The 18,445-nt window shown below is 53.3% G+C and overlaps 1 protein-coding gene across 1 annotated transcript in view; it reads right to left on the bottom strand.

The window, feature by feature from the left end:
• Positions 1-8,184: 8,184 nt before the first annotated feature.
• LOC103074375 (chymosin) overlaps positions 8,185-18,445 on the bottom strand; it is a 12,203-nt gene continuing 1,942 nt past the window's right edge. The window contains exons 2-9 of the mRNA XM_007449289.1: positions 17,691-17,841; positions 16,736-16,853; positions 15,513-15,631; positions 12,988-13,187; positions 10,783-10,896; positions 9,873-10,017; positions 9,180-9,278; positions 8,185-8,447 (exon numbers count right to left, since the gene is read on the bottom strand). Of these exons, the coding sequence (XP_007449351.1) occupies positions 8,310-8,447; positions 9,180-9,278; positions 9,873-10,017; positions 10,783-10,896; positions 12,988-13,187; positions 15,513-15,631; positions 16,736-16,853; positions 17,691-17,841 (1,084 nt within the window). The 3' untranslated portion in view covers positions 8,185-8,309. The remainder of the gene's footprint in view (positions 8,448-9,179; positions 9,279-9,872; positions 10,018-10,782; positions 10,897-12,987; positions 13,188-15,512; positions 15,632-16,735; positions 16,854-17,690; positions 17,842-18,445) is intronic.

Consider the following 18,445-nt stretch of genomic DNA (forward strand, 5'->3'; position numbering starts at 1 on the left):
ATACCTTCTAGACTAAAAACTGGGACACTCATTGGCCTAAGAAACAGTCTGGCAGATGGAGTTTGATTTTGGAATTACCAGGTTTTTTAGGACACTGCAATCAATTGACAGAACAAGGGGACAGAGTATTTAAATTCTAAAACACAGTCTCTCCCAATAAATCGCACCATCATAAAGTTCCTGATAATTGGCACCCCTACAAAGCTCTAAGAGGGTGAATGTTGTGTTTTGCTCACCACCGTGGCTTTAGCACCTAGTACTAGGTATGTTACCTAAATATTTAATGAGAAAGTAAGAGAGCGTTCACTTTGACAAGGCCCAGGCAAATTCCCAGAATATTTGTCCCAGACCTCAGGCCAGGGCCGCCAGCTGCGTGGGAAAGGCCACAGTCCCCTGTGTCACCCTCTTTCACCTCTCTAGCTCAGGAACCTCCAGTGGGGCAAGGGATTTTTCGGTGTCCTTCTGCCCCTGTTCGAGGAGACATGCTGAATCCCACCTAGTACGTGTTCCCCCTCGAGGCCTGACCAGTCCCAGAAGGAGCTGCTGTGTTTCCAAGCAGACAAGGCAGCCTTAGCCTCCCCGCCGCCCAGGGAGGGGGTCGGTACTTACTTTTCAAGGCTGGATGGGGAAGGACAGATGAGCAGCTGGGTGATGCCGGGCTGACAGACACAGTAGGGAAGGGAGGACACCCCTTCAGGATGCCACGTGTGATGGACTGGACTGTGTCGCTCCAAAATCTATATGTTGAAGCCTTAACCCTCACTGTGACTGTAGTTGGAGACAGGACTTTTAAAGAGGCAATTAAGGTTAAACGAGGTCCTAAGAGTGGGGTCCTAATCCAATATGACTGGTGTCCTTATATGAAGAGGAAGAGATACCCAGGAATGTGCAGGCACAGAGGAAAGGCTGTGTGAGGACATAGCAAGAAGGTGGCCATCTCATCTGCAAGTCAAGGACAGGGGACCCAGGAGAAACCCACCCTGCTGACAAGTTGATCTTGGACTTCCAGCCTCCAGAACCAAGAGAAATAAATTTCTGTTGTTTAAACCACCCAGTCTGTGGTATTTTGTTATGGCAGCCCTACCGGATTAAGACACTTCTCAAGGCAGAGAAGACGCAGAGGTCTGAGTGGTCAGAGGAGACAAAGAGGCCTGGGAGACACATACACAAGTGCCCAGTGAACTTTGCAAGGGAGCACCCTGTGGGTGGCAGAAAGCCCTTCCTCTTCCTCTTGTGTCTAAATAAATCCTTCAAGTACAGTCCAAATCCATAGTCCACCAATGACTAGAATATCCATATGGCACCTTCTGCCCTAGCCTGTCAATAGGTCTCTCATTCCTGAAGCTTCTCAGATCCCAGCTTCTCTCCCTAACTGGTCTGTGTCTGGGACTCCCTGGAAATGGACTCAGGAAAGTGCTTCGAGATTCTCTATTCTTTGCATATTTTCCAAACCCACCAGGGCTGCAGGTGCAGGCACTAGAGCTCTGGCCCCAGCATCCCTCCAGCTTAGGCCTGCCTGCCTCTTTGTCTTAGGAGCTGAGGTCAAGAGACTGGCCACCAGGGTGACCCTAGGAGTCCCAGGGACACAAGCCTAGGTATCCGACAGCCAGTTTGCCTACAGTCCACTCCACTGCTTATGAATGACTCTCTTGATGAGAAATGCCCCCCCCAGGGAGTTGATTTGGGAAACTTGGCTGAGATCTGGTGCTCCCACGGGAGGGCCTGGCTTACAGGACTTCCCAGGTCACAGTCCAAAGCTGCAGGAGGTGTGGCTGCCCCTACCCAGGAAGCTCCTTGATACCTCTCACAGGCCCTAAAAATAAAGCTTCAAGGACACAGCTATTCTGGTCTCAATGCTAGACGGGGTTCTGAGAAAGAAAGAGACTCTTAGGTTTTGTGGTCCAAGCCAGAGGGGTAGACAAGGACAAAACGGGGGAGGCCCAGCACCACTGATGGAACTTTATTTTCGCCCAGACGAGGTGCGAAGGGAGCAGTCTCCAAAAAGGAGGCACAACTCCACAAGCCAGAATGGGGAGACAACTTTGGTCTGCATCTTACCAGCCCCAGCCCGACTCCAGGGAGTATCTCGTGCAGCAGGTCCCCGCTGCTCACCAAGCTCCCTGGAGCTGGAACTCCTTGGGGTGGAGGGCTGTTCCGCTGACCTGGAAGGGCTAACACCGCCCCCAAGCCCCTCAGGCACACACTCGGCACATCTTCACCTGCCAGCTGTAGCTCAAAATATAATTCTGATATGACAGATGATCCAGAAAGATGGAGACGGAGGATCCCAAAAAAACAATGACTGAGAAGGGAAAGGCTAACCAGCGAGAGGTCCTGTGAGTGAGGGGTTTGAGGGCAGGGACCACACCTCCTATGAGTCAGTGCCTCCTGCAGAAGCTGGCACCGTGCCCTGTACATAGTAGGAACTGAGTGAATTCTATTGTTTGGTTGGCCTGGCGTGATAAGGAGGAATCTTGCCAGATACGAAAGAATGTATACAAAGTTGGCTTTTGAGATTCGGTCACTAGAGGGCACTCCAGGACAAGTGCTTAGCTGCCTCATGCTCTCAAGCGTTTAGAGGACAGTTTGGAGTGTGTTTATTTGTTCAACAAACATCTGAACAATTGCTCTGTGCCAAACACACAAGTGCTAGGAAGGATTCAAAAGAATTGAGACATGATTATTGCCCTCAAAGGCAGGGTCATCTCTTTAGAAACATAAGAGGCATGAGCGAAAAATAATGTATCCTTATTTATCTACCAGCAACTTCTATTGGTTAAGGCTGATTAATCTTCACACACTGTTCCTTCTACCTATAATGCTCGTCCCTCTCTCATATCCACATGCCTTCCCACTTTTTGCATGTCTTTGCTCAAACGTCACCTTCTCATGGAGCCTACCCTTCCCACCTCACTTTAGAGCAAGCGTGGTCCCCGCAGCACTGCATCATCTCACCCGGCTCTACTTTCTCCCTCGGAGCTTCAAACTGATAGGGATTGAGTAGGATAATCAAATAGTCAGCTTAGAAAACCCATTAGGGAATTGTAGATAGAGAAGGAACTTTAAGGGGCTTTGGGAGACCACAGTAAGATTAATGGTCACTCCAGAAAGTCATGGGAAAACCCTGAAACGATGCAGGTTTGCTTGACTCATAAAGCAGAACTGGTCATTTAACATCAGAGCCAGATTGGCTTGCTTAACAGCAAAATCAGGCTAACTTGATTAGCACAAAATCATGCAACAGAGACACGAGACATGCTCCAAAACAATAAAACAACAAAACAATGGTAGCATGAGACCTATATCCTGCCCAGTGAGCTCAATAAGTTAATGACCCCCAAAACATGCTCTTTGACCCCTAGGACATGCTCTTTGCACAATGCCCTAAAAACAGTAAAACAATAGTAGAGAATAAGGCCTACAACCTGCCCAGTGGTGGGCACACACACAAAAAACAATCATTTATGGAAACGTGACATCTACTCAAGAAAGACAAAGAAGGTCTTCTCCCCCTCCCTTGTCTTCTTCTGGTTATAAAAATGTAACCCACTAAGCACTCAGGGCAGCACAATGCTTGCCTGCCCGCTTGTAAGCCTCACAAGCGTCCTATTCTAATAAATCACTTATCTATCACTTTGCCTCTCACTGAATTCTTTCTGCACTGAGACATAAAGGACAGTGCTCCTGGAGCCCCCTGAAACGACACCTATCAGTTTCAAAGCCGTCCAACCTGCTACGCAGTTTACACACTCCTTGTTTCCACAATCTGTGCCCCCCACAGAGTTCCATGAGGGTGGAGTTTCCATGTGCTGTGTTCACTGAGGGACACGGTGAATAGAGCAGAGCTTCACACCCAGTAGGTACTCAAAATATATTTTTTAATAAACAAGACAGGTGACAATTCTAATTAACCTCAAGTAAACCGAGTGGCCAGGGGTCAGCCAGTGAGTATTCCTGCCATTTGGAGGGTTTGGGTGAGGTGGGTATCATGTACAGTAAGGGGGCTTCTCAGAGGAGGGCACATTTAAGTTGGTCTTAAAGGATGAAGAGCAGCTCACAGGTCAGAGAAAGTGGAAAGGGACATCACATGGAGGGAACAGCTTGAGCAAAGGCCCAGAGGCCAACCCCCCAGGGTGGTAGTTGTGGCCATGGCCGAAGGCTACACCAGATGTTTCTTCTGGACGCAGCAGGAAGCTGCTGCCCACCCTGGCCCATCGGGGGCCGCAGCTCCAACCAGAGCTACTGGGCAGTATCCAGGCCATGTTCCTCTGCCTGCCTGGGGCTTTCCCTCGCCCTACGTTCCCACCACCGGCTTCCTGATTTTAGTGTGTGTTTCACTTGCATTTCCTGCTGTCTAGGGCTTCCTGACGTGGGCAACCTCCACCATTCCCGGTGCAGAGATTTTCTCCCCTTCTGCTGCTGCAAGCAAGAAACAAACTGCACAGCCCAGAAAACAATCCATCATTTTGTCATAACATTTCCATTTCAAAGACTTCCTTTCCTTTCCAAAGCTTCTCTCTGGCCAAAGCTTCCTCTCGTTAGCAAGAGAAGAACTGGCAGGAAAATGAGTGACAAGGAGAGAGAGGAACTGGGAATAGGGCTCTAGGCCTGAGGCCTCTGCCTGTGTGTACTCAGGGCCAGAGCCGGGGCAGGGACTGGTAGGAGACCTGGAGACTCGTGTGTGTGTGTGTGTGTGTGTGTGTGTGTGTGTGTGTGTGTGTGTGTGTGTGTGTGAGAGAGAGAGAGAGAGAGAGAGAGAGAGAGAGAGCCCCTGTTTTTCAGCACTTATGATTCATGCCACCGGGTCAGAGACTTGCCCACTCATATCACAAGGCATAAGCCACCCTTGGGCTCTTTCTCAGCCTCCACAATGTGCCAGGAAGTTCCCTGGGCACTGAAGATTCAGAGAGTAAAAATGCTGTGCTGTCCATCAGGGACTCTAGCAGAGAGACCAACATGTCAGTGAATAACAAAGGCAAGATAAACGCTGTTTTAAAGATCCCTGACGAGCAATTAGGAAGCTGGGAGCCAGCAGTCTGGTGCAGTGTGGGTGTCACCTGAGAGGACACTGAAAGCTGGTCTTGAAGGGTGAGGAACAGCTCACAGGTCAGAGAGAGTGGAAAGGAGAAAACAGGCAAAGGGAACGGCATAAGCAAAGGCCCAATGGGCCAGCCCTGCAGGGTACTGGGTGTGGCCACGGTAGCAGACAGACAGCAGCAACTGCATAGCAGGTGGACGTGAACGGCCACTGAGACTTCCTCTGCTGCCCCTCCAGGCCCTGGTTCTCGCCAGCAGGCAGCGCAGGTAGGAGACCTGGTAGTGAGTCAGCCATGTCTCTCCCGGCATCACAGCTCCTCACTGGCCTCCATTTTGGCTTCTTCACCAGGGGCAGATGTGCCCCCTTCCAAGGCTCCTTTATCCCCTTGCAGACCCCCAGTGATCTGGGCCTGCTTCAGAGCCTGGTGTGGGCCCCTTGGCAGAAACTTAAAACCCTGCAGACAGCTTGGCCCCTTCTCTCCCCTTCAGGGTCCTCCCAGCATGTGTTGAGCCGTTCCCCAGGCTCACAATGGGAGGGAAAAGGTAGAGAGCAGGCCTGAGTGTGCAGTGAGGGCGGACGGTTGTGAAGATGGGGAGGAAAGAGGAGACAAGCAGCAAGTAGTATGACTCGTCAGGACGAGTGAATCATTTGTCCATTCATTCACTCATTCATGCAGCAATACCTGATAGGGGCATTCCATGAGTTAGGCCTCCAAGATATCAAAGAGAGGTACACCGTGTCTGTCCTCAGGGAGCCCACTGTCCGTGAGGGAGACAGACAAGAAAATAAAAATACCAAGTGTACCCTAGGGAAAGGGCTGGGCCCAGCAGGGCCACAGGAGGGCACCAAACCGGGCCTGGTCAGGAGATCCTAAAGAGGTCTGGACTGAAGGGAGATTTGAAGGGCGCTTAAAAGTTGGACAAAAGTTGGACAAAGGGTAAGACTGTGGAGAGCATTCCAAGCAGACCTTTCTCTGAAGCCAGGAGAAATCCCAGGAGCAGACTGTGAGGCTGCCATGGCCCGTGAGACCCAGAGGGCACTGCCCCCTCGGGACAAGGGTCTCTACCCGGGCCAGGTGGGCAGTGGGTGCGGTGGGAGACCATTTGGTCCAAGCTACCCATTTATGAAAGTCATCACATAAATACGATGACTTTCTACATTACCTCCAATTGAGGTCTGGATGTTTAAGATACAATTTGTTAAGGGTAAACCACTGAAATATAACACAATTTTTGTGAGCCTGTTTGGCTTTTTTTTAATCTACAGGAAGCCTAAAAATAATGAAAGTGGCCCAGTTCTGTCTCATTCTTGGCAAATAGGCAGGATTGGTCTTAGATTTTTAAACGTGCCCCTAATGCCAGAACTTACTCAGCACCACGCTCGCCTCCCCGACCCCATAAGGCTGAAGCACCAACGCGGCCCACTGCCCTTGAAGTCCCAGAACATTCTCCTGTGTCCTCTGCCCAAACCCACCCCAGGCCCCTCAGCTCCCCAGGGCTGCAGCCTGAGCCCTTCCTCTCCCACGTCACCCACCACGGTGAAGCCCTGCTTCTTCCCTACCAGAGGTCCCCAGTTCCCTCCACGGCCAGCACCGGCTGCTCAGCCACAGACGAGAAAGCCACTGACTCAGCAGCTCCACCACCCTGGGTCCCATCCTGTTTGTCCTTGGGTACAGCTGGGAAAGACCCCAGGAGATGCCCCCAGAGGGTCCCGTCAACAGGACCCCATCCGCAGCTCCTGTGGGAGCCCCCTGCCCCCTTCCTAAAGGACAGCCTCCTTTGTGAAGTGTCACAGCCACACCTGTAGCTTCAGGCTCTCTGAGACATGCCACGTGACTCACCTGCCCCTCAGCTGTTTGCAGGGCACGTGTGGTCAGGATACAGTGAGGGCAGGGACTAGATAATATTGTGGTCCCAGACCCCTTTCCAAGGCCTTCTGAGAACTCAGCTACTATAAAAGTGTGACTTAAAGCCCAGGGACTGTACTGGGGCCAAGATTGTCTGTGATTTAGAAAAGTGAAGCCTGATCAATGGCACTGTCCCCTTTAGGGAAAAGACTGTCCAAAGAAGGTTTGGGGCTTCCCTGGTGGCGCAGTGGTTGAGAGTCCGCCTGCCGATGCAGGGGACACGGGTTCATGCCCCGGTCTGGGAAGATCTCACATGCCGCGGAGCGGCTGGGCCCTGGAGCCATGGCCGCTGAGCCTGAGCGTCCAGAGCCTGTGCTCCGCAATGGGAGAGGCCACAACAGTGAGAGGCTCGCGTACCGCGAAAAAAAAAAAAAAAAGAAGAAGAAGGGGTGCAGAGAAGGGAAGGAGGGTCGAGGGAGCAAACGTGCACAGCTCCTGCCAAGTGACCGAGCACTGGAATCTCCCCAGGAGGGTGGTCAGCTGCCCCTCACAGCACCTCAAAGTAGCATGACTGAGAAAAGCCTCTTAGCTTTGCATAGAGGCCCTTGTTCTGACCCCCTGATATTTGGATTTCCTCGGCGGCCTCTCCCCTCCTCAGAAGGCTGCAGGGACCTGTGGGCATGCGTGGTCTGTTCACTGACAGCTGTGGTCTTTGCTGACCTTTGACATGTCTGCCTCTGTGAGCCAGTGGACATGGGCCTGCTCCGGCGCTGTAGCTACTTTTCAGGCTCTGGCGAGTCAGGTGTGGAGCCTCTAAGACTGAGGATGGGACTCTGGGCTGTGGTTCTTCCCCACAGCAACCTCAGGACCCTCAGCTCTTCCCAGAAGCCCTCTGCCTGTTCCACCAATGTCTTCTCCAAATGGCAGTCAAGCCCTTGTCTTAATAGAACTAGAGCCATTCTCTCCCTAGGCCAACATTCTCTACTCGGCCCGACCTCAAGCCCTTGTTCCCCGGGCACAAGTCTCATCTTGCAAAGGTCTCCCTTACTGCTCTCTTTCCCCAGAAAGATGGGGAGTAGGAAAACAGGAAGGCAAGACTGGTCTTGCTTTTAAAAACCTGACCTGAGCTTGAAATGGCCAATTCCCTTGTGAAAGTCTCCATCCATCAACAGTGTCCCCTGTGCTCCCCTACCCATGCGGCCCCCGTTCTGCCGAACACACCACGTGACTGTCACATCCCACCCCCAGAGCGGTGCAGGGATTCAGCCCCAAAGGAAGCCAGACTTTGCAGAGATGTAGTATTTATTGAGAACCGTCTGCTTGAAAACCTCACCTATGTGTGTGCATGTGTGTGTGCATGCGTGCGGGTGCATGTGTGTATGTGCGTGTGTTTGGGGACAGTGAGGTTCTTGGTCAGAGGTGCAATCAGACGGCCTTGGCCAGCCCCACGCAGTTGTTGGCCCTGTCAAAGACGCTGTAATACTCCCGGATGAAGACATCCCCCAGGATCCACTGCTGGGAATTATTTTCACCCTGGAAGCCACTGGTGCAGAAGCCCTGGTCCTGGGAAAGGGAAGGCTGACATGAAGCTGGTCCCAACCCCAGTTGCTGTGCCTCTCCGGACCCCACCCCCAATCACTCTCTCATCTATTATTTCCTCTCACCCTTGAAATCACCTTCTGAGTTAAGCAAACAATTATCAGATTCATCTACTCAACAGATGAAAAAATTGACACTCAGAAATGAAGTGTCAGATCCAAGATCACCTGGTGGGTGCCCTCCCCATTCCCCCTCACTGGTCCTCCCCAACCCCCCACCCTCCTTCTCTTAGCACCTACGGCCCTGGTGACCAGCCAGAACAGGCCTGGGGGCCCAAGACCTTGACAGCTCAGAATTAGGTCAAAGCTGAAGCCAGCAGGGCAGTAGGGATGAGGGTTGGGTCCCCACAAAGCCCAGGTTATCAAGAAAAATCCCAGACAAAGCCCTAGGCCCCGGGGCTTAGAAGCTAGCGCAGTGGATGGAGGTTCCTGTGGGTGGCTGTGGTCCCGCCCATACCAGCCTCCCTCAGGCCACTGGGCTTGGTCCTTCCTGTCTGCACCATTTCTCCCAGGATGAGTCTGCCGCAGCCACAAATGAGGCCCAAGGACCACAGACCCCACTCCGAAAGGCCAGGTGGTCTAAATGTACATCCTGCTCTCTCCATCTAGCCCATGCCACTTATCACCAATGTGCTGAGTTGCCAGGAGGCAGGAGGGGAGCTGGGTGAGCCCAGGCTTCCTCTCCGGAGACTCATACCTGGTTGGTGTAGGCAGAGGGGGTCAGTGGGTACATTCTGCTGTTGATCTCAAAGACCACCGTAGGCATGCTGCTCAGGCTGCCGCAGTCGATGTCAAACTAAAGACCAGAGGGAGGTCCTCTTAGAAGGGCCATGGGTGTGATCTGACTGCCAGAAGCAGAGAAAGTCCCAGGTGGGACCTCTGCCTCTGCACTGCAGCCAAGAAGTGGGGAGGGACCTGCTACTCAGAGGACCCCAGGGAGGTCCTTAGACCTCAAAGGAGTCACACTGATGGGGACCAGCCCAGGGACAGACACCAGCTCGAGACAAGGAGTTGTTTGCCTCGACATTTCCCCTCCAAGCCCAGCCAGAGCTCCCAAGGACACTGAGAGCACTTAGCTGTCAGGGAGGAAGAGGGGAGACCCATGGGTGGAGGGGAACAAGAGGGTGCAGCAGAGCTCAGTGAGTCAAGGATGTATGACCCTCCCTGCGGACAGGAAGTCAGATTGCAGCCACTGCACAAGACATGGGACCTCCAACAGCAAGTGAGCCAAAGCTAGAAAAGCTAGGCCATCTTGAAGGCCTCCCAAGAAATCCCAACCCCTGCAGGAATCCCAAGCCCCTCACCATTTCCCTTTGTCATTTCTTCCATGTGCAAAGGGGTTCCCTCTTCAGGGGGGTCTGGGGAGGTGGGGATAAGGGTCTGGCCTCACCTCACCATACCGGTTCTGTGTGGCTCCGATGGCCATCTGGATGTTAAGGATGTCACTGCTGGGCCCGACCAGTATGGAGGTGCCCGTGTCCAGGATGGCCTGACAGCCACCATCACAGGCCACCACCACACCGTCGATGGTGACACTGCAGAGGGGAAATAGGATGGCCTCGCAGAGCATCCAGCATCCACCCCTCCCTCCCTGGGTCCCTCCTAGCCTCCCCTGCCAGGATCCTTGGCAGGAAGGAAGTCCAGCCACCCCAGATCCTTTTCTTTGGGCTCCTTCCTGGAGCCCCCATAACTTCCTGAACTCAGAGAAAAGACCCGAAACCATTTTCTCCCAACTCAGTGGCTCAATGGAGGCCACCTGACCTTCTATGGGACAGAAACTTCAATGAAACAACAAGGTCACGGGCATTAAGGGGTGGAAATGAGTACCACACTGGTTGCCCAAAGATCTGGTTTCAAGCTTTCTCCTGCCATTTATTTGCTGCAAATTCCCGAGTCTTCTTACACTCAGCCTTCTTATCTACAAAACGGGTACATTAACCACCCCGTTCTTGATTTCCTCAAGGGATGGTCGTGAGGTTCAAAGTCGATGTTAGTCAATTACAAAATAAGGATAATCACAGCACCACCCCCACAGGGCTCTAGTGAGGACTAAACCAGGCAGTCATATTCTCACACAGCACAATGCCTGGCAGGTAGTGGTGCTGGATAAGCACAGCTAGTCTTATTAATAAAGTGTAAGTGAATGTTTAGCATTCTCACTGACAAAGACACTTGGCCTTGGAGCATCTGATTCATACGTAAATGAGATGGTCTTCCGAGCTACCGGGCTGACGCCCAGACCCTCACATCCCCACACCTGGAGACAGCCTCTGGCGGGGCCACAGCTGCCGCTCACCCACCTGTCCAGGGTGAACTGCCAGTACTTCTGCAAGGTCACAGGCACCCAGTGCAGGGATCCTGTGTAGTAGGACGGGTCAATAGCCCCCAGCGTGAGCATGCTATCCTGGCCATTCCTAAAACCAAGGAAAGTCATGATGTGGGACTCCGACACCCTGGCTCTTTGAGGAGGTAGCCCAGCCCCACACAGGGTTAGATGTGATTCAGACCCTGCCGCACTGTCCTCCCTGCCCCCAACACCCACCTCCACCCCAAAGGCTTCAAATGAGCTCTCCCACCTTCCCAGTACTCCAGGCTTTTCTTTGATATCAGCTGCAGCATCCTTTCTCTGTGAATTCTGCAGCACCCACCCAGGCTGAGGCAGCACTAGAGCCCAGAGCATGGTCACTACTGTGGGAGGGGAGGTCAGGAAGTAGGAGGTCACATGCTGGCCAGGCTCTGCTCAGGCCACTGTGTCCCTGCCCCCCACCACTCAAGGCTTTCGGCCCCCAGCCCTTTGGCCTAGAGTAGGGGAAGGGGTCTTCAACGAGGTCCCACATGCTCTGGATGAAAACTGCCACCCCAGGGCTTCCCTGATGGCACAGTGGTTGAGAGTCCGCCTGCTGATGCAGGGGACACGGATTCGAGCCCTGGTCTGGGAAGATCCTACATGCCGCGGAGCAACTGGGCCTGTGAGCCACAACTACTGAGCCTGCGCGCCTGGAGCCTGTGCTCCGCAACAAGAGAGGCCGTGATAGTGAGAGGCCCGTGCACTGCGATGAAGAGTGGCCCCCGCTTGCCACAACTAGAGAAAGCCCTCGCACAGAAACGAAGACCCAACACAGCCAAAATAAATTAATTAATAAACTCCTACCCCCAACATCTTCTAAAAAAAAACAAAACTGCCACCCCAGCCCAAACCCTCTCTGTTCCTTCTGGGACTCTGTCTCATGGCCAGGAAACACCAGCACACTGTGGGTTACCTGCTTCTCACTCTGCAGCTCCTGTTACTTGGCCTCATCAAGCTCTGTCCCACCTCCGGGCTCTGACACATGCCACCCCACTGCTTAAAATGTGCCATCCCTTTGTCTCACCTGTATATCACCCACTCAGACCTCAGCAAAGCTTCCCCTGGCCACTCTCCACACACATATCTTGTCAGACTGGGCTGCCTGTTACTATTAAGGCTTCAGTACATGCAGATCTCCCCTGCAGGGAGTGCTCTTATCACAACTGTCATCATAATTGTATACGTGATTATGATGTGTGTGTTGTCCGTTTCTCCTGCTAAAAAGTTGACTCCCAGTTTGTCTTGTTTGCTGATGTATCCCCGTCTCCTGGCACAGCCCCTACACATAGTAAGGACCCATAAATATCTACTGAGTAAATGAATGAATGAATGCACCTATCTACCCTCTGCCTGGGTTACCCAGCTCCTTCTCCTGGGTGTGGTTCCCTTCTGCCAGTCCTGCCACCCACTCCTCTGTCTAGCAGAGCTGCCCCATCAGGCGGGTAGATTGGGGAACACTGGACTGGGAGTCAGGAGCCCTGGGCCCCAGACATGGCTCGTCCACCAGTTTGAGGGTGACCATCCCACCCAAGCCTCAGTTCCCTGTATATTGAAAAGAGAAGGTTGGACTCCTTTAGAGCCTGCTCTAAACATCTGTGAGTCTCAGTGACATCAGTAAATGATTACTGAGGCCTGCCGCTTTGGAAGAAAAGAGGTTAAAAGCCCCTATGCAGAGATGGATTCAGGCTTCCTTTTTTTTTTTTTTTTTTTTTTTTTTTTTTTTTGCGGTACGCGAGCCTCTCACTGTTGTGGCCTCTCCCATTGCGGAGCACAGGCTCTGGACGCGCAGGCTCAGTGGCCATGGATCACGGGCCCAGCCGCTCCGTGGCATGTGGGATCTTCCCGGACTGGGGCACGAACCTGCGTCCCCTGCATTGGCAGGCGACTCTCAACCACTGCGCCACCAGGGAAGCCCCAGGCTTCCTTTTTTAAATGCCAGAAATGAAAGTCAAATTCTGGCCCAGTGGACTCTGGCTGCATCAATGACCATGCTGGGGACCTTTAGACAGGAGGTTGGATGTTTCTGGAAGCAAGGAGAGGTTTGCTTGGATGCTGGTGACTACCCTTGTGTTGCAGCGTCCCCAAGGGGTGGACACTCCTCAGCCGACAGCCCCTGCCAGGACGTGGAAGTCCAGCCCACGCTGGGTGCAGCTCCTACCTGTCCATGTAAACCGAGAACAGGTCTTGGGCCACCAGGTGCCTGTTCATCATGTTGTCAAACACAGGGACCGAGTACTCAGAGGCGAGGGAGGGGTAAGCCAGCCCCAGGATCCCATCGAACTCAGAGTAGGTGAAGACGTCACCAGGTTCCTGGGTGCTCAGGCCCACAGTCTGCTGGGGGTCCACAATGTTGGAGACCTGCAAGAAAGGCAGAGTGACCTCCACCAGGGGGCCCTGCAGGCAGAGGACCCAGAAAGGTCGAGGGTCAGGCTCTGCCAGCCCGCCCTCCCTCTTTTAGGCAGTGTAGTTATGTGAGCTTAAGAGAGAAAAGCCTCCTTTCCCAGCTCTGTGCTGTGGTTTGGAGGGAACTGGTCTGATGAGGCAGGGGACTGGGTGGCAGGGGAAGAGAAAGCATGGCTGGGGGTACGGACAGCAGTGCTCATGGTGCAGAGGTTGGGGGTGAGCCCAAAGAAGGACATAAAACAAGGGATGCTCCAAGGCCCTCTGCCAGCCTGAAGCCCTCCCATCAGCTGCTGCACCAGGGCATCTCCCAGGGAAGAGCCGTGGGAGCAGCGTGATGGACAGAAAGAACACGCACGCAGTTTGCATCGAAAAAGATCCCGCTGGGGCTTCCCTGGTGGCTCAGTGGTTGAGAGTCCGCCTGCCGATGCAGGGGGCACGGGTTCGTGCCCCGGTCCGGGAAGATCCCACATGCCACGGAGCGGCTGGGCCCGTGAGCCATGGCCGCTGAGCCTGCGCGTCCGGAGCCTGTGCTCCGCAACGGGAGAGGCCACAGCAGTGAGAGGCCCACGTACCGCAAAACAAAACAAAATTAAAGAATTTGTTTAATTCCCTCTGTGCATCCTTGCTCTGTTGTGTGCTGTGTGACCTTGGACAAGTACCTCTCTGAGCCTCAATCTCCTCATCTGTTACAGGGAATAACAACACCTGCATCTCAAGGCAGTGCTTAGACTAAAGAATATGAATGCTGAACACTTATCGCGCACTTACTAAATGTATGACCAGTGAAACTTTATCGGCACTCTGCAAAGAAGTGCTAACCCCAAAGTGTCCTATCAACCTGCCCACTTCCCTGGAAGGCTGAAGCGTCCACTAGCCTATCCTGAGCTCCCACAGCGGCCCACCAGGCCTCCTGCTTCTACTCTGTCCCCTTATAACCCATCCTCCACACAGGTAGCCAAAGCGAAATGGAGAGTGGACGTCCTCATGTCACCCCTTGCTCCAGAGGCTCCTGAAGGTATTCAGGGTGAAACCTGTGTCCTAGAGTCCCCTCATGCTCTGGTCCCTTAGCTCACTCTGCTCCACCCACACTGATCTTTCTCTTCCTTGTGTGCCCCACTCATTCTCACTTCATGTGAGACTTCTGTGGGTGGCAGTGGGGAGGGAGGTCCTGACCCCTGAGCCTCTCTCTCCCACCCCCTGCCCAAGGTGGGTGAGCGAAGACAGCAAGATGCACCACGGCTCAGGCCCACAGCAAGGGCCAGCTCTTCCGTGAAGATGCAGGTTTTCCCCCCCAGAACCCAAAATAGCAGAAAACAGCAAAACCTCGGCAGGGGAATCAGCCTTCCAGACGTCTGTCTGCTGGGCCACGTCAACCAGTGGCTCTGGTGCTGACTCCTGGGGAGGCCTGAGCTGGGAGGGCAACTCCTCAGCTGAGGAGAGGGCTGTCAGCAGAGAAGGGCTGTGTCCTTTTGGGCTTGAAGTAAAAAAGACTTCAGCTAGACTCCGGAAGGAACTAAAGGGAGATCAAGGGGAAGAACACCAAGGGATGCTGCTTGATTTTTAATCTTAGATGGTGGATGAGGACGAAAAGAAAGATGTTAACGTGTGTTGGGCACTTACTATGCACTGGCCACTGTATTGAGTACATCAGAAGCCAAAAAAGAACAAGATCAAGGGGCGCCCTTGTCCAGAGGGCACAGATGCTCTCTGACATGAAAGAAGATGCTGCTCTGTGACTGATCAAGAGTGAGGTCAAGCCCAGAGAGTCGGAGCCGTGGGTCTGACACTCAGCTCCCATTGTCCCCCAGCTGTGCGACTTCAGGCAAGTTATCAGCTCATCTGAGCCTCGGGTCCCTCATCTGAACAATGGGGATGAGAAAACCTTCCTCAAAGGGCTGTTGAAAGAACTAAATTTAAAATGAGATCACACAGGTGACGCTGAAGAGCTCAGAACTGGCACAGACTCAGGATTCAGGACTCATTATGGCAAGGTCAAGTGAGAAAAGGGTTAGGAGGATGGAAACCGGACCCAGAGAAGCGTGTCAGGTGGGGCTCTGGGGACTGATATGGGAAGGAAACGGGGAAGGGAGGGAGGGACACCCCACAGCTGCTGCTGGCTAAAATCCCTCTGAGTCCTCCCCCACAGGGCCACCAACAGGGCCAGGACCCAAAGGGCCTCTTGGCACCAGCTGTGGCACAGCCCAGAGCCCGGGTTTCTGGGTGGGAGAGTGGCTGGTGCGGGGGGAAGGTGAGGGCTGGCTGACCCCAAGCCCCACTCACAGTGACGGTGTCGTAGCCCAGGAAGCCCTGCATGCTGCCCGTGCCGTACTGGATGGACAGGGGCTTGCCCAGGTTCTGGAAGGTGGACGACATGCTTGGGTCGAAGCGGTGGTGATTTTCTGGAACACAGACTCAGGGTTAGTGGGGCCTGTAGCATCTTCTCACCACTCGACAGTGCCAGTGGGAGCTGAATCCTCACCAGGTCTTGTAAGAATATCGTCTAAATACTAACGATTCTCTCTACTGAAAATAAGCAAGAAAATTATTTCTTGCTGCTCAACCCAACTCTCTGACCCCCAGTGCTACCTTCGTAGCTCCCAAACAAAAAACAGGAAGAAGAAAACCATCCTTGTGGTTTCCCGAGACCGGCTTCTACCAGCTCTGTAATTTCCCGCGACTCTTTTTGCTTCGCTAAACATTGGTTTCCTCACCTGGTAAACGGGGATAAAAAGAGCACCAACCTCCCAGGATTGTGGGAGAAATAAATTATTTACATATATTAAATGTTTACTCAGGGGCTTCCCTGGTGGCGCCATGGTTAGGAGTCCGCCTGCCAGTTCAGGGGACATGGGTTCGCACCCTGGTCCAGGAAGATCCCACATGCCTCGGAGCAACTAGGCCCGCGTGCCACAACTACTGAAGCCCGCGCAACTAGAGCCCGTGCTCCGCAACAAGAGAAGCCACCGCCATGAGAAGCCTACACACCACAACTAGAGAAAGCCCGCACACAGAAACAAAGACCCAAAAAAACTCAGCCAAAAAAAACAACAACAACAAAAAAGTTTACTCAGTGCCTCTCACTTCATTCTCCCAGGACCCACTGGCATGTTGTAGCCCCATTTTACAGAAAGAAAAACTGAGGACCCACGAGGGTAAGGAGTCTGCCTTGGCTCCTAATAGAGCCAAAAAAAAAAAAAAAAAAAAAAAAAAAAAAAAGAGTAGCCCTTGCTCGCCACACTAGAGAAAGGGTAAGGATCTGCCTTGGCTCCTAATAGAGCCAAAAAAAAAAAAAAAAAAAAAAAAGAAAAGTCCCCCCATTTTCCACTGGGGCTTTATACATCAGCCTGTGATTTGCGCACCTTCCCAGTCTGTGGCCATTTGGAAGGGTTGAGAGAGGCTGGGCATGTCCAAGCAAGCTCTCCTTCCCCCTACGTTTACCCCCAGCCACCCTGACCGTGGCTGGCAGAGCAGAGGGATGGGCAGGGCAGGGGCGGGTCACTCACGGCAGGCGTCGCTCTTGCAGTAGACAGAGGGCACCCAGAGGTCGGAGGAGCCAGTGTCAAACACCACAGTGAACTCCTGGGGCGGTGTCCCAATGTAGATCTTCCCAAAGTACTGACTCTGAGGACAGACAGCACTGGATGAGGGTTGATGCTCGGCACAGAGCCTGTTCAGTTCTGTAGGCCCCGTGCTTTCTGCCCACAGACCTAGGAGGCTGAGGGGGAAGAAATGGAAGGAGGATCCCTGGGGGGTTCTTCATCCCGGGTCCCCACGCTGAGCTCCGACCCCAGCCATGTTTGTCTTGCCCCTCCCGCAAGCTCTACATCCACTGCTGGAATCAGCCCCCAAAGCATACACTGGACCCAAAGGTAAGCCCTGTCTGGTAGGGAGCCTGGACCACCCTGCCAGGGGCAGGGACATAGTGATGGGGCACCAGCTAGGTACAGACCCCAGATCCAAGCTGTCCTGGCCGCCCCTCCTTTCCTGCTCTCCCCACAGGTCAGTACTGGGGCCGGGGCGGGGATGGGGACGACCTAGATAAGGAAACGAGGGCACAGAAGAGAAAAACAGCAGGTTGTTTACTGCCAAGAGTGACAGATGAGAGAGACAGTCTCCAAAAAGGAAGAGGGCACAGGGGGCACTCCTGCCATGTCCCAGGCAGCTGCCCCCTCCCTGCCAAGCCCAGCCCAAGACATGGGTTCTCTTGGCGCAGAAATGCAGGCATGAGGTTGGATCTGGGAGCAGACCATGTACCCCCGAGGGATGCTGTCCGCAGGAAGGTCATCTGAGGTGCAGGGATTGGTTTTACAAGGCCTGCTGGCCCTTGGGAGATACTGAGGGGTGGGAGACGGCCCCACATCCCCCAGGGCACCATGACTCCTGAAAGAAGGAAAGAGGCAGGGGGCAGCCAACACACTGTGTGGGAATCATTACGGGAAGGCAGGCAGAGCCACTCACATCCAGGTAGCTGGTCAGGGGCTCGCTAGCCACCTCCCCGAAGCTGGAGTACTTGCTGCTGACGGCAGACTGGTGTTTCTGCAGGAAGTCCTCCAGGAGCCCACGCTCCTTTAGTGCCTTTCTCAAGGGTTTGCCTTTGTGCAGAGGGATCCTGAGGAAAGGGAAAGAATTAGTGATGAGGTGGGCATCTCCACAGGGCTGCCCAGCCTCAGAGAAGTGCCCAGAGGCTCTGGGCTCCATAAGCCACTCCCCCAATCTTGTACCATAACCCGAAGTAAAAATTGTATTCTTCAGTTCACAAATCCACGCCAGCCCTTACTAAATGCAATGCACTCTGACATTTCCTACTCCTTTCTCTTTTTTAATGCTGGTGGAGACTCAGTAGATGTATTTTATAACCCGCTAATGAGTTTTGCAACTCCAAGGTTTGAAAGACACTAAGCGTATTCTCATTCTGTCTCCAGTTCTTACTGTAGACCTACTATGTGCCAGGCTCCGTATGGGGCACAGGGGACACAATGGGGAAAAGGGTACAGTCTTACCCTCCAGAAGCATACTGTCTGGAGAGGAAAACGGTGTCCCCCACACTCTGGAAAATGCTATGACAATGCTCCTACCCTTTGCCAACCCCTGTTCTCTGCTCTCTGGGCAGCCTAACGTGGGTGGAAATTCTTCAAAGGGTTTCAGCACAGAGTGTGGTCCTCAGGGAACTTAGTTAGAATTTAGATGTTGGGTGATGGAGGCAGATCAGCAGG

This window comes from Lipotes vexillifer, unplaced genomic scaffold (assembly GCF_000442215.2).
Source record: "Lipotes vexillifer unplaced genomic scaffold, Lipotes_vexillifer_v1.1 scaffold393, whole genome shotgun sequence".
Taxonomy (NCBI): domain Eukaryota; kingdom Metazoa; phylum Chordata; class Mammalia; order Artiodactyla; family Lipotidae; genus Lipotes; species Lipotes vexillifer.